Below are 15,684 nucleotides of genomic sequence, written 5' to 3'. Positions count from 1 at the left end.
TTTCAGGACAAACGGAAAGTCGTGCTTCTAGTTCTTATGAAGTCCTCCCCTTGGGATGTTTGTGGGTGGTGAGAAAAATGTCATTTTGGGCTTCCTGCTGCCCTCAAATTGGAGGTGGGGTGAAAAAAAGACGATTCGTGCCATGGCAGGAGGAACGGCATGGCTAGTCCTTGACTTATGGCCCATAAGGGAGCCTTGCCGCGAGGCACCCTCGTGATGGCCCCTGTTGGTATCCTGGCTCTCTGGCGGGAAGGCTGCCATCGCGCCGCTGCAGGGGGTACTGCAACGGGGATGAGCTTCGGGCACTGTCCTTTGGAAAAGGTTGCTGAACGGACGGTCGCAAGTCGGGGCGTCTGTCCTTCCCCACCCCAGGAGGGGCGAGCCACTCCCCCTCCCTGCCCTCTTTCGAAAGGAAGACTTTGGGGAGATCTGAGATGCGGAGGGTATTGTCCAGTTTTAATGTGGCTACAAGATAAAAAAAATGCAGCAACAGCAGCCGATCGGGGCGAATGGCTGGAGGGGACTCCCCGCACGGCCTGTAGCAACCCCCCCTCCCGCCTCGGTTCGGTTTCCCCCGCGGTTGGCACTCTTCTCGTTTCTCCCTCCTGGCTGTGAGACCTTCTCCTTTTTCGTTTTTATCCGGGTTTGTGCAGGTCGTTCCATAAATATTATATATTTATATATATATATATAATATATTTTATATATATATATATTAAAAAAAAGACTAAAGCCATTTGAGCGAGCCATTTTGCCCCCCCCCCTTCCAGGAGAAATAGCATCAGCCCCTCCACCCCAATCTCCTCTTCCGCCCTACTTGCTGAGCAGTTCTTGCTTGGCGAGATGAACCACTATTTCCGGCAACTCTTCACGGATGATCAGCTCCTCCGACGTCTGCACCTCTTCCTGGCTCGCATTCCTGTCTGGCAGGTTGCTTTTACCGTTATTCTCGGCTCTCCATGACAGTAAAGACTGCGGGGAAAGCAAGGGGATGGGGGTGGATTGAAGGTGGGGGTACTGTTTTCATGAGGACTAGCAGCCCTGTTTCATGAGGACTAGAATCCCATTTCATGAAGACTTAAAAACTCTCGTTTCATGAGGACTAGAATCCCATCTCCCGGAGACTAAAACACTCTGTTTCAGGAGGACTAGAATCCCATTTCACGATGACTAAAAACTCTGTTTCATGAGGATTAGATGCCCTGTTTTAGGAGGACTAGAATCCTATTTCATGACTAAATGTCCTCTGTTTCATGAGGTCTAGAATCCCATTTCACGAGGACTAGATGCTCTCTGTTTCATGAGGACTAGAATCCTCTCTGTTTCATGAGGACTAGAATCCTATTTCACTAGGGCTCAAAACTCTGTTTCATGAGGACTAAAAGTCCTCTGTTTCATGAGAACTAGAATCCCATTTCACGAGGACTAAATGCTCTCTGTTTCATGACGACTAGAATCCTATAAGAGCCAAGGTGGCGCAGTGGTTAAATGCAGCACTGCAGGCTACTGCTAGATCAGCAGTTCAGCGGTTCAAATCTCACCGGCTCAGGGTTGACTCAGCCTTCCATCCTTCCGAGGTGGGTAAAATGAGGACCCGGATTGTTGGGGGCAATATGCTGACTCTCTGTAAACTGCTTAGAGAGGGCTGAAAGCCCTATGAAGCGGTATATAAGTCTACTGCTATTGCTACTGCTATTTCACTAGGGCTAAAAACTCTGTTTCATGGGGACTAAATGTCCTCTGTTTCATGAGAACTAGAATCCCATTTCATGAAGACTGGATGCTGTGTTTCACAAGGACTAGATGCTCTCTGTTTCATGAGGACTAGAATCCTATTTACGAGGACTAAAAACTCTTTCATGAGGACTAGATGCCCTGTTTTAGGAGGATTAAAATCCTATTTCATAACTAGATGCGCTCTGTTTCATGAGGACTAGAATCCCATTTCACGAGACTAGATGCCCTGTTTTACGAGGACTAGAATCCTATTTCATGAGGACTAGTTGCTCTCTTTCACAAGGGCTAGAATCCTATTTCATGAGGACTAGAAACCCTCTTGTTTCAACAGGGACTAAAAGCGACGGAAAAAAGCTACAGGACAGCAAGCCACTCATCCCGTTCCGCCCCCATTTCGCTACGAAGCAAGGGTCCCTTCTTTGTCCTCCCTCCCAAGACCCATCCTCCCCTTCCCAACCCCACCCACCTCGTTGGCGCTGCCGTATGGACGAAGCCGGATCAGCTGCGTGGATGACACGGATACGGATTCAAGGGACGGCAGGCTGTGCGCCGGCCTGGGCATCTTTAACAGGTTGCAGTGGGAGGTGGTGCGCGAGGCCTTCGTGTGCCATTCGCTGGAGACGCTATGGAGGGAAGCGGCAGCTGAGCCTTGGGCACGTGTGTGTGTATGTGTGTGTGTTTGCCTGGGTGTGGGTGTGTATTTGTGTGTGTGTGTGAGAGAGAGCGCCTCCTTCCCCATCCTCCCTTTGACAGCCCGCTCACTCAGGCCGCACGCCTCAGTTTCCCGCCAACCCGTTTCTCAAGGGCTGCGTGTGCTTTTCTCCCCCCACCCCGCGGCGGGCAGGAAACACGACGCCTTGCAAGAAGTTCATTTAGCGACAGTTCAAAGTTACAACAGCCCTGAAAAGGAGTGACGCGGGGCCCGTCTTTGACACAAGCGCTGCAGCAACCCCCTTGGGTCACAAACATGATCCAAATTCAGAGGCTTGGCAACCGACTCATAATTACGATGGTTATTACCAGGGGTGGGTTTCTCGCCCCGTTCCAACCGGTTTGGTTGGAACGGGGCCAGCGGCGTCTTCGTGCACGCGCGCGGTGCACGCATGCGTACTAGCATCTGTGCAATGCTCCAGCTGCTCCTGGAGGATCGTGCAGGCGCTGTATGCGTCCTGCGCATGCGTGGAAGCGCAGAACTCGTCAAAACCGGGTAAGGAGCGCAGGCGGGTGGGTGGGCCCTTCGCCGTTCCCAGAAGTTACTTACTTCTGGGTTCGCCGACCAAACGGTTCGCAGGGACCGCCGCGAACCGGTTGAAACCCACCCCTGGTTATTACCTTAACAACTGCAGCGACTAGCACAACTGTGGCCGGAAAGGTTGTAAAACAGGGGGCGGGGAACTCCCCCAACAAAGGTTCCCGCTTCAGGACACAAAACGCTGAGCTCGACTGCGGTCGTAAGGTGAGAATGGCCTGCGATCCAGGCACCTAAGTCCTGTTTGCCACAGCGCAAGGGTGCAAACAGACACTCCGTGGTTCTCTTGTGCGGCTCCCCACAAGCTCCCCGAGGGGAAACGCTGGGCTCCCGCCTCTCCGCGCCCACATTTTTCCCTTCTCCTCCCCGCCTCGGGCGCACACCTTCTGGACAGGTTGGTGACTTTGACCACCTTGCTGTCGATTGTGACGGGGTGGGGGCCCGGCTGAGCCTCCAGTCGGGCGACACTCCTCTGGACGAAGCGTAGGATGCCGTGCAGGGCGTTTTTACGCCGCAGCTGGAACACCACGTCAAAGTCGCCGTCTTCCTCCTCCGCCAGCGGCCGTTCCTGTCGGGAGAGGGAGAAGATGATGATTTATTTCGCATATGGTCTATGTGGACATTGGCGGCCATCCAGATCATAGTTGTCCCAAAGGGTCTTTTTCTTTTCAGGAGGCAACTGGGCTTTCTTATTTTTCTCTGAAGACATTTTGCTTCTCATCCAAGAAGCTCCTTCAACTCTGACTGGATGACGGTGGGGAATGGAAGGATTGATGCTCCTTGCAGACAGCTGGTCCTTTGCATCCTTTTAGAGGATCGTTGAGGCCACTTGGAGGCTTCTCTGTGTCCTCAGGGTCACCTGAGTGGTGCCAATGGTTCCTGTAAGTCTGCAATATTTCCCCTCTGGAAATCCATTCCTCCTCCCACCCTGTTCAAAGGGTCTCCATCCCAAATTGCCTGTACAGATTTTCAGTCACTCAGGTCAGTTCAGGCAGACTCAAGTGACCCTGAGATAAACCTCCAAGTGGCCTCAAGGACCCTCTAAAAGGATGCAAAGGACCAGCTGTCTGCAAGGAGCATCAATCCTTCCATCATCCATCCATATCATCCAGTCGGAGCTGAGGAAGCTTCTTGGGTGAGAAGAAAAACATCTTCAGAAGAAAAAAGACAAGAAAGGCCAGTTGCCTCCTAAACACACAAAAAAGCACCTTTGGGACAACCACAAGCTTAGATGACTGAAAATCTTTAAAGACGTTTAGCTACACAATTTGGGATGGAGACCCTTGGAATGGGGTGGGAGGAGGAATGGATCTCCAGAGGAAAAATTGCAGACTCCAGGAATCATTTGCATCACTCAGATGACCCTGAGGACACAGAGAAGCCTCCAAGTGGCCTCAACGACTTTCTAAAAGGATGCAAAGGACCAGCTGTCTGCAAGGAGCATCAATCCTTCCATTCCCCACCATCATCCAGTCAGAGCTGAAGAAGCTCCTTGGATGAGAAACGAAACGTCTTCAAAAGAAAAAAAAATCCAAGGAAGTCCAGTTGGCTCCTGGAAAAAAAGCACCTTTGGGACTCTTTTGCCGTGTGGCGCATCTTATATGGGCTCGGCACCTGGGATCCAGGTGAGTCCACAGATAAATGCTCACCTTCAGCACGTCCTTCAGGCCCTGAGCTGTGTACTTCAGGAGCCTCTCCGCATTCACCCTGCGCTGCTGTTCGCTCTGCAGCAACTTTATCTGGTCGTGCTCCTTGGCTAGCTTTTGGCTCAGGTCTTCCTTCAATATGCTCAGTTCGTCTCTGCGGGAGGGAGGGAAAAGGAAGAGAGAGAGAGAAACAGAAGGAGGAAGGAAGAAAAAAAGGAAGGAAGACAAACAGGAAGAGGGGAGGGAAAAGGAAGAGAGAGAGAGAGAGAAACAGAAGGAGGAAGGAAGAAAAAAAGGAAGGAAGACAAACAGGAAGAGGGGAGGGAAAAGGAAGAGGGAGAAAGACAAAGAGGAGGGAAGGAGGAAGGAAGGAAGAAAAAAGGGAGACAAAGAGGTAGAGGGATGGAAAGAGGGAGGGAAAGGAGGGAGGGAGGGAAAAGGAAGAGGGAGAGAGAGAAACAGAAGGAGGAAGGAAGAAAAAAGGAAGAGGAAGAGGGATGGGAAGAGGGAGGGAAAGGAGGGAGGGAAAAGGAAGAGGGAGAGAGACAAAGAGAAGGAGGAAGGAAGAAAAAGAAAGGAAGACAAAGAGGAAAAAGGATGGAAAGAGGAGGTAAAATAGGGAGGGAGGGAAAAGGAAGAGAGAGAGATAGAGAGAGAAACAGAAGGAGGAAGGAAGACAAAAGGAAGACAAAGAGGAAGAGGAGAGGGAAAAGGAAGAGGGAGAAAGACAAAGTGGAAGGAAGGAGGAAGGAAGAAAAAAGGAAGACAAAGAGGAAGAAGGATGGAAAGAGGAGGAAAAGTAGGGACGGAGGGAAAAGAAAGAGGGAGAAAGACAAAGGGGAGGAGGAAGGAAGAAAAAGAAGGAAGGAAGACAGGAAGAGGGATGGAAAGAGGGAGGGAGGAAAAGGAAGAGGGACAGAGAAAGAAAAAGAGGGAGTAAAAAGAGACAAGAGACAGAGAGGAAGGAAAAAAGGAGGAAGGAAGAGGAAAATCAAAGGGGCAGAGAGAGGGAGGAAAAAAGAGACAGATGAGGGAGGGAGGAAAAGCAAGAAAGAGGAAAAAGAGACGAGACCGAGAGGAAGGAAAAAAGGGGGAAGGGAGGAACAAAAAGAAGAAAAAGGATGGAGAGAGGGTGGAAAAGAGACAAACAGGGAGGGAAGAAAAGGAAGAGAGAGAGACACACACAAAGGAGAGAAGGAAGGAAAAAAGGAAAGGAAAACGAAAGGGACGGGGAGAGGGACGAGAAAAGAGGCAGAGGGAGGGAGGAAAAGGAAGAGAAAGACACAGAGGGGAAGGAATGAAAAGAAAAAGGGGAGGAAGAAGGAGAGAGGGACAGAAAAAAGAAAGATGAGGGATGAAAGGAGGGAAGAGAGGAAAGAAAGAAGGAAAGGAAAAGAGAAAGAAAGAAAGGTAGAAAGCAGGGAGGAAAGGAAGGGAAAAAGAAGGAAGGAATAATGTAGTTTTCATCTTCTTCCCCATCTTCCTTTCCTGCTGTATCTTTTCTGACAGGACACCCCAGGAGCAGCCGGCGGGTACAGAAACAATCCCAATTTATGACCAGAGGCCCCAGTTGGGACGGATCCTGCCTGTCGCTCTGGTCTAGCGAGCGGGAAAAGGAAAGTGCTTGTGTGTTTGTGTTTGTGTGTGTAAGATTTACCGGAGGACAAAATTCTCCTGGAAGAGGCCTTCGTTTGACTTCTGCACTTTGGCCAGGAGGCTCTTCGTTTTTAGATGATCGTCCAGCTGACTTTGAAGCTCTTTGCATTTTTCCGTCAACATCCAGATGATCTGCACAAGAATTTTAGGATTTTTTAAAAATATGATATATATATTTTGGGGGATTTCAAGTTTTCAAGGAACCAGTCACTGTTAGCAGGTGTTGGGGGCCGCCAGGCAGAATCTGGCAGCAGATTCGGACAGTGAGGAGGTTGGGGAGGAACCTGGGCCAGTCCTCAAGTCTGGGGAAGGCTCGGACGAGGGCTCTGTTTGGGGTCTTCGGCCTCCAGACTTCCTATTACCCTACTAGGCATTTTCTAATGTGGGAAAATGGGATTGTACAGAGTTAGACGCTATGTAGCCATAACAATATTCCTTTCTAGAAAGCCAAGGTCATCCTTTGTCTCTGCACCTCTGCACCTGACTGGAACTGGATGGGTGGAAGCTGCCAGCATGGCAGTGGGAGACTGGACCATGGGATGGACTGGTGGGTGTGGAGGGCAGGATCTTGAACTTTCAACTGGGTGGGGAAAACTGGGAAGCTTTCAGATTTGGGTTTCCCCAGATGTTCCAACATGGCTCTCTTGATAAATTGGAACTTTGAGCAATATTTTGCCTCGGACTCTTGATTTACTTTTGGATGCTGTTTGGAAGCCTGACAGGCTCTGTGTCAGAGACAGAGAAGGGGCCAGGGCCATCTGACAGTTATCAGCTACCTTCGGAGTCAGACATCAGTGAGGCAGAAGAACAGCTGGAGCCTGCTCCCAAAGAGTTGCCAGACGAAGGGAACAACTAAAGAACAGGGGTCAACTTGGGAGTAAGGCCACAGGTGGACGATGAATGGCCCCTCCCAGAGGGAATAAAAGAGGAGTGAAAGGGGAGTGGAGTTTGCAGGAGAAAATTAGTTCGCTCTATTGGTTCGTGACTCAGACTCCTTGCCAAGTTTTGCAGGTATCGGCCTGGCAGCTCTCCAAGCCAGATAAGGTCTGTGACTATAAATCCTCCCTTGAAAGACTTTGCTGGACGTGAATGAACGGAATTCACTAAATTAATAAAAGAGGGTTTTGTCAGGACCAAGAGTTTCTCTCTCTCCTCTCTCTCCTCTCTCTCTGTTTCTCTCTCTTCTCTCTCTCTGTTTTTTTCTCTCTCTCTGTTTCTCTCCTCTCCTTCTGCCTCCCTCTCTCTCCCTCTGTGTCTGTTTCTTTCTCTGTTTGTGTGTGCATGTGTGTGTGTGAGAGAGAGAGAGACGACCTGCCTTCTGGTGGCTGAGGCTGTTGGTGACCATTCTCTTCTCGTTCTGCTCCAGCAGCTGGAGCTGCTTGATGGCCTCGGCACGGCTCTCCTTCAGGCGCTCGTTCTCCTGGATCAGCTGCAGGCTCTGCTCCGTCACCTTGGTCAGCTGCAGGCTGATGGCCACGTTCTCCCGGATGGTGCGCTTGGTGGTCTCCGCCATCTGGTTGTTGGCCACTTTGCGGAACTCGGCCGCCACGGCGTTCACCCGGTGAAGCATGTCCTTCTTCATTCTGGGGGGGGGGGGGATGACGAGGACGAGCGGGGACGTTATTCATCAATGACCCAACATGGGAAACATTATCCGACACACCTTCCTCCTATTTGCCCCCCCCCCCCAGCAACAGCCCTAGGAGGCGGGGCTGGGTTGAGAAGGAGGGAGAGGCCCAAAGTCACCCAGCTGGCTTTCTTGGCTAAGGCAGGAATAGAACTCACCATCACCTGGTGACAGGCCCAAAGTCACCCAGCTGGCTTTCTTGGCTAAGGCAGGACTAGAACTCACTGCCACCTGGTGATTGCCTCAAAGTAACCCAGCTGGCTTTCATAGCTAAGGCAGAACTAGAACTCATAGTCTCCTGGTAATTGGCCCAAAGTCACCCAGCCGGCCCCCATGCCTAAGGCAGGACTAGAATTCACAATCTCCCATTTTCTAGTCTGGTGCCTTAACCGCTAATCCAAAGGAATCGAAAGGATGAAGAAGCAACTAATTCAGCAGGCAAAAAATAGAAATAGAATAGCATTAAAAAAGAAAATGCTGATTTAGGAGGGGCCGCCGACCTCTCTTTATCAATCACTGCCTTCCGTTCGAGGTTATAGATGATGTCCTTGTGTTGCTCCTCTTCCTTTCTCAGCTGATTTTCCCGCTCGGCAAATTTGGCCAAAATCTCATCTTTTTGCAGCCGAAATTCCTCCAGCGCGGCCAACTTCCCACCTGCGCAAGGGGGAAAAAAACCCCATAATTTTATCCTAAAAAACTTAAATTACTCCTCACAAGGCACTTCATTTTATACAGGGTTGTCCTCAACTTATGACCCCCAATTGAGCCCCCAAAGATATGTTGCTAAGTGAAGCATTGGCTATGTGAACTTTGCCACGTTTTACGAATTTTTCTGCCACAGTTGTTAAGTGAATCACTGTGGTGGATGGATTAATAACCTAGTTGTTAAGTGAATCACTGCAGTAGATGGATCAATAACCAGGTTGTTAAATGAATCACTGCGGTGACTGGATGAATAACCTGGTTGTTAAGTGAATCACTACGGTGGGTGGATTAATAACCTGATTGTTAAGTGAATCACTGCGGTGGACAGAACAATAACCTGGTTGTTAAGTGAATCACTGTGGTGGATGGATCAATAACCTGGTTGTTAAGTGAATCACTGTGGTGGATGGATCTATAACCTGGATGTTAAGTGAATCACTGCGGTGGATGGATCAATAACCTGATTCTTAAGTGAATCACTGTGGTGGATGGATCAATAACCTGGTTGTTAAGTGAATCACTGCGGTGGATGGATCAATAACCTGGTTGTTAAGTGAATCATTGCGGCAGATAGATCAATAACCTGGTTGTTAAGTGAATTACTGCGGTGGATGGATCAATAACTTGGTTGTTAAGTGAATCACTGGAGTGGATGGATCAATAACCTGGTTGTTAAGTGAATCATTGCAGTGGATGGATTAATAATCCAGTTGTTAAGTGAATCACTGCGGTGGATGGATTAATAACCTGATTGTTAAGTTAATCACTGCGGTGGATGGATTAATAACCTGGTTGTTAAGTGAATTACTGCGGTGGATGGATTAATAACCTGGTTGTTAAGTGATCACTGCAGTGGATGGATCAATAACCTGGTTGTTAAGTGTATCACTGCCGTGGATGGATCAATAACCTGGTTGTTAAGTGAATCACTGCGGTGGATGGATCAATAACCTGGTTGTTAAGTGAATCACTGCAGTGGATGGATCAATAACCTGGTTGTTAAGTGAATCGGGCTTCCCCCTTGACTTTGCTGGTCAGGTGGTCGCAAAAGGGGAATACATTGTCATGGATGCTGCAGCTGGTCATAAATATGTATCCATTGCCGAGTGTCTTAATTTTGACCAAGTGACCGTGGAGATGCTACAATGGTCGTAAGTATGAAAAACGGTCATAAGTCACTTTTTTCAGTGCTGTTCTTTCTTTGAACTGTCACTAAATGAATTGTTGTGAGTGAAGGACTAACTGTATTTTTCTACAATGCAAATTATTATTATGATTATGATGAGCCAAGGTGGCACAGTGGTCAGAATGCAGTACTGCAGGCTGACTCTGCCCACTGCCAGCAGTTCGATCCTGACCGGCTGAAGGTTGACTCAGCCTTCCGTGGGTAAAACAAGGACCGAGATTGCTGGGGGGCAAAAGGCTGACTCTGTAAACTGCTTAGAGAGGGCTGAAAAGCACCATTTAGCAGTATATAAATCTAAGTGCTACAACTAGTGTTCTATCATCTATCTATCTATCTATCTATCTATCTATCTATCTATCTATCTATCTATCTATCTATCTATCATCTATCTATCTATCATCTATCTCTCTCTCTCTCTCTCTCTCTATCTATCAAACTATTTATTCTCTATCTATCTATCTATCTATCTATCTATCTATCTATCTATCTGTATCTATCTATCTATCTATCTATCTGTATCTATCTATCTATCTATCTATCTATCATCTATCTATCTATCTATTTATTCTCTACCTACCTACCTACCTACCTACCTACCTACCTACCTACCTACCTACCTATCTGTATCTATCTATCTATCTATCTATCTATCTATCTATCTATCTATCTATCTATCTATCTATCTCTATCTCTCTCTCTCTCTCTCTCTCTCTCTATCTATCTATCTATCTATCTATCTATCTATCATCTATCATCTATCTATCTATCTATTTATTCTCTATCTACCTACCTACCTACCTACCTATCTGTATCTATCTATCTATCTATCTATCTATCTATCTATCTATCTATCTATCTATCTATCTATATCTATCTATCTATCTATCTATCTATCTATCTATCTATCTATCTATCTATCTACCTACCTACCTACCTACCTACCTACCTACCTAATCTATATCTAGTATACCTACCTACCTACCTAATATCTATCCATCCATCCATCCATCCATCCATCCATCCATCCATCCATCAATCTATCCTATCTATCTATCTATCTATCTATCTATCTATCTATCTATCTATCTATCTATCTATCTATCTATCTATCTATCTATCTACCTACCTACCTACCTACCTACCTACCTACCTACCTACCTACCTACCTAATCTATATCTAGTATACCTACCTACCTACCTAATATCTATCCATCCATCCATCCATCCATCAATCTATCCTATCTATCTATCTATCTATCTATCTATCTATCTATCTCTAATCTATATCTACTTATCTAATATCTATCTATCTATCTCTAATCTAATATCTATCTATCTATCTATCTATCTATCTATCTATCTATCTATCTATCTATCTATCTATCTATCTATCTATCTTATCTATCTATCTATCTATCTATCTATCTATCTATCTATCTATCTATCTATGTAATATCTAATTTTTTTTGGATTTTAACTTTATTTATATTCCGCCCTTTTCCCTGAGGGGACTCAGGGCGGCTCACAATCCAGGGGGAGGGAAAAACAAGACAAGATATACACATAAAGACAATACATCATTAAAAAGCGCAACAGTCATACTATTCTCTATCTATCTAATCTATATCTATAGCTATTTATCTAATCTATATCTATCAATCAATCAATCAATCAATCCATCCATCCATCTGTTGTGGTGTCACAGTGGTTGCAATGCAGCATTGCAGGCTAACTCTGCCCACAGCCTAGTGTTCGATCCTGATCAGCTCAAGGTTGATTCAGCCTTCCTTCCTTCCTTCCAAGGTCGGTCAGCAACAGGGGGCAATAGGCTGACTCCGTAAACCGCTTAGAGTATAGTGCTGTGAAGGGGTATATAAGTCTAAGGGCTATTATTATGATTATTTCTTTTATTCATTGAACATGAAACTCAACCAACTGAACATTCAAAAATGCATCACAAATACCATTGACTGGTGCTGAGGGTTGATACGGGTTGCTTCCAGCGTCCTAGGTATCAACCAAGGACCTTCTTAAAATACTTGATGTTCCGAGTAACACAGTTTTTTGCAGTTCCGCTGGTGTTATTGCAGGAAGCTGCAATTTGTTGATGTATCTTGTAAAATTGTTGGACATGGTGCCAAGTGCCTATTATTATTATGTGGTTAATCTTTGGTGAGATTCACAGCCTTTGGGGCTGGTTGGTGGCTCAACAGCTCGAGTCCTAACCAAGTACCTAGGAACTGTTAAGGTAACGTCAGAGGATATAAGCTGTTCCAAGTAGGGTGGTTTTTTAAAAATTATTATTATTATTATCAAAGAATTGCACCGGTTTGGCTTACTCAGCACCATATTCTCCGAGGTCAGCTGGTCTTTGGTTTCCTGGAATTCGTGCCTCAGTTGGACCAGCTGTGTTTCAAAGGCGTCCTTCTCAAAGTCTTTGGCCTGTTGGAGATTCTGCAACTGGACGGTCAACTCCGCGATCTCGTCCACCCGCTGGTTGAGCGTCTTCTTCAGGAACGCCACAATCTCCTTGTTGTCGGTCAGCATTTTTTCGTACTCGCTCCGGAAAAGTTCTTCGCTTACCTGTAGCTGGTCCCATTTCTGCTGGTACCTGTAGCAAAGCGTCATCGGCCCCGCACCCCCCCCCCAAAATCGATCAGTCCTCGACTTATGCCCACAATTTGAGCCCCCAAATTTCTGTTGCTCAGCGAGACAGGGCAACATTTTAAGACCTTTCTTGTCGCAGTCATTAAGTAAATCAGTTGCGGCGGTTAAGCTTCAACTTGGACTTTTTAATGACCTTTCTTGCCGCAGTCGTTAAGTGAATCAGTTGTGGTGGTTAAGCTTCAACTTGGACTTTTTAATGACCTTTCTTGCCGCAGTCGTTAAGTGAATCAGTTGTGGTGGTTAAGCTTCAATTTGGACTTTTTAATGACCTTTCATGCCACAGTCATTAAGTGAATCAGTTGCAGTGGTTAAGCTTCAACTTGGATTTTTTATGACCTTCCTTGCCACAATCATTAAGTGAATCAGTTGTGGCAGTTAAGCTTCAACTTGGACTTTTGCTGGTCGTAAAAGAAGATCAAGCCACCCTGGGCCATTGCAACTGTCATAAATATGAGTCGGTGGCTAATCGCCTCAATTTTGATCAAGTGACCAGTAACGGTCATAAGTATGGGTCATTCTCAAATTACATTTTGTTGGGTAACCATTTGAAGTTGGAACAGCGCTAAAAGGAGTGATGTATGGCCATTTTTCACACTTACGACAGTCGCGACATTCCCCTGGTGTCACGTGATCAAAATTCAGGCCCTTGGCAGTCGACTCCTATTTACGACGGTTTGAGAACTTCTCACCCCCAGAGAGAATAGGGGAGCCTGATTTATTTAACAGCCACATCAATGGCAGGGATTCACTCAAGGACTGTGGCAAGAAAGGTCCACTTAACCAACGTCTCATTAGCAGGTGTTTTGCGTTCAATGGTGGCCGTTAAGTCAAGGACTATCTCTATAAAAAACCGTCATAAGTCTTTTTTTTTCACTGCTTCGAATGGTCACTATACAAACATTTGCAAGTTGAGGACTACCTGCTTTAAAACAGCCTGGAATCTACGCCACCCCACCCACCCCCACACACACCAGAAGTCCTTCCGTAGGCATAGAATCTCTACTCCAAGAATTCTCCAGCCGTCCCCGGCATTGCAGAGAATTCTGGGAGTAGATTTAGAATAGAATAACAGAGTTGGAAGGGACCTTGGAGGTCTTCTAGTCCAACTCCCTGCCCAGGCAGGAAAACCTACACCACCTTAGACAAATGGTTATCCAACATCTTCTTAAAGACTTCCAGTGTTGGGGAATTCACAACTTCTGGAGGCAAGTTGTTCCACTGGTTAATTGTTCTCACTGTCAGGAAATTTCTCCTTAGTTCTAAGTTGCTTCTCTCCCTGATTAGTTTCCACCCATTGCTTCTTGTCCTGCCTTCAGTGCTTTGGAGAATAGCTTGACTCCCTCTTCTTTGCAGTTTTATGGAATTGACCATATTATGGAATTGACAGGTTTATGGAATTGACCGTTTTATGGAATTGCAATTTAAAAGGGAAATCCTCAATAGTGTGATTCATTTAGCTGCTCCTAATGAAGCTTAAAATCTCTGATTTTGCACCAATGGTGGAGCATAACTGTTAGCATTTTTGAATGGGTACAAAACGTAAGAATTTCAACTTACCCGGGGACAAATTTCAGCCAGAAACCATACATTTGTGAGAACGAACCCCCAAATGCTGCCAAACTCTCACTGGGACAGCCGTCTGTCTGAAACGTGGTTTCCTGCCTGAGCCTGGATGGGTGGGTTGGACTAGAAGACCTCCAAGGTCCCTTTCCAAATTAGAGCCGAGGTGGCGCAGTGGTTAAATGCAGCACTGCAGGCTACTGCTAGATCAGCAGTTCAGCGGTTCTAATCTCACCGGCTCAAGGTTGACTCGGCCTTCCATCCTTCCGAGGTGGGTGAAATGAGGACCCAGATTGTTGTTGGGGGCAATATGCTGACTCTGTAAACCGCTTAGAGAGGGCTGAAAGCCCTATGAAGCGGTATATAAGTCTACTGCTATTGCTATTGCTATTTCCAACTTGGTTACTCTATTCCAGGGATGGCTAATCTTGTTGTCGTTGCGTGCTGAAAGCCATAAAGCAATACATGCATGCGCCCCCTGCATGCTCCCCACCCACCATACATGTGTGCGCAACCCCACCCACCCCGCGCATACACACACAACCCCCTGTGACCCCTGCCCTGTGCATCCGTGCTTGATGCTGGCACATGCATTCTGCCCCCCCCAAAATCCATTCCAGGGGTGCCTTCTGCCTGCTGCTACTGCCCGTTTGTTCATGCTTGCTGTGCGTGCATGCTCGGTACTAAAAAAAATGCTTCTGCGCATGCGCAGAAGCCAAAAACCAGAGGGCGGTGACTATGGCGCTACCGAGAGAATTGGTTCAAGGGCATGGCAGACCCAGACCACCAAGTTACTACCTATTCGGCCGAACCGGTAGAAACACACGTATGCGCAGCAGAGACTCAAAAACCAGCTGGCCAGCAGGAGGTACGGGCGCATGAACAGCGGTGCACCGGTGCAGGTTCCCCCAGAGAGGGCTTTTGCATGCCCCATGTGCCAAAGGGTTGCCATCACAGTTCTTTCCATTCCTCTATCTGGCCCAAGGTGGGATGACTAGCTATAAAATCCCGATTTTGGATTCCCTTCCGAATTTAACCCCATTCCTCTTTTTCAACCAGAAAAAGACCTGGGGAGCTAAGCCAAGCCCAGGCCTGTTGCAGATCCGAAATAAAAATAAAAAAAGTAAAAACCTGTTGGGGTCCACGGCCTTCCAAGCCTGCCCTCCATTCCCCCCCTCCCGACTCACCGGGCCAGGCGCCCTTCCAAATCTCGGATCTGGATCAGATAAAACTCTCGGCTGTGTTCTGGCACAATATTTTCATCGACCTCTGGCTCTTTGGGGGCTTCCTCTTTCTTGCGCCCCCTTTTCTTGGGCGCCATGGCTGACTTTTCAGTGAAGAGCCTGCCCTTCGGGGGAGTAGGAGGAGGAGGGGAGGAAAAGGAACTGGAACAGGGGCACTTTAAAAGGCAGAATGCCTGGCCGGTTGCTAGGCGAAGGAGATGTACACAGCAACAGAGCTGTGGAATCTAAGAGAGGCCAGGCATCCGTTCGAGAACCAACTCTCTGTCTCCGGCACGGAAGGATTCCACTCTTAGCCCGGCTTTTCAGGGGACTTCCAACAGGTCTGGACTACAGGTCCCCTCATTCCCAGCCAGAGGGGCCTGCGTTGAGGGGTGAAGTCTTGGAGAGAAAGAAAGGTGGGAAGGGAA

At 47.3% G+C, this 15,684-nt stretch overlaps 1 protein-coding gene across 1 annotated transcript; it reads right to left on the bottom strand.

The window, feature by feature from the left end:
• Positions 1-806: 806 nt before the first annotated feature.
• CFAP157 (cilia and flagella associated protein 157) lies at positions 807-15,679 on the bottom strand. The gene is made up of 9 exons (XM_032233433.1): positions 15,221-15,679; positions 12,146-12,417; positions 8,416-8,569; positions 7,604-7,871; positions 6,290-6,420; positions 4,636-4,786; positions 3,370-3,554; positions 2,204-2,360; positions 807-972 (listed from the first exon to the last, which is right to left on the bottom strand). Exons 1-9 carry the CDS (start codon positions 15,352-15,354, stop codon positions 814-816), a joined length of 1,611 nt encoding a protein of 536 aa, XP_032089324.1. The 5' UTR covers positions 15,355-15,679; the 3' UTR covers positions 807-813.
• Positions 15,680-15,684: the final 5 nt, after the last annotated feature.

The sequence above is a fragment of the Thamnophis elegans genome, chromosome 16, assembly GCF_009769535.1.
Source record: "Thamnophis elegans isolate rThaEle1 chromosome 16, rThaEle1.pri, whole genome shotgun sequence".
NCBI classification, from domain to species: domain Eukaryota; kingdom Metazoa; phylum Chordata; class Lepidosauria; order Squamata; family Colubridae; genus Thamnophis; species Thamnophis elegans.
This window is presented reverse-complemented; position numbering and strand designations above follow the sequence as displayed.

Excerpts from the sequence above, each read along its gene's own strand:
- CFAP157 (XM_032233433.1), bottom strand. The coding sequence starts at position 15,354 with ATGGCGCCCAAGAAAAGGGGGCGCAAGAAAGAGGAAGCCCCCAAAGAG. Across the intron at positions 7,872-8,415 it reads GCAGTGATTGATAAAGAGAG|AATGAAGAAGGACATGCTTC; the intron begins GTCGGCGGCCCC and ends CCCCCCCCCCAG. Across the intron at positions 2,361-3,369 it reads GTCACCAACCTGTCCAGAAG|CGTCTCCAGCGAATGGCACA; the intron begins GTGTGCGCCCGA and ends TTCCCTCCATAG.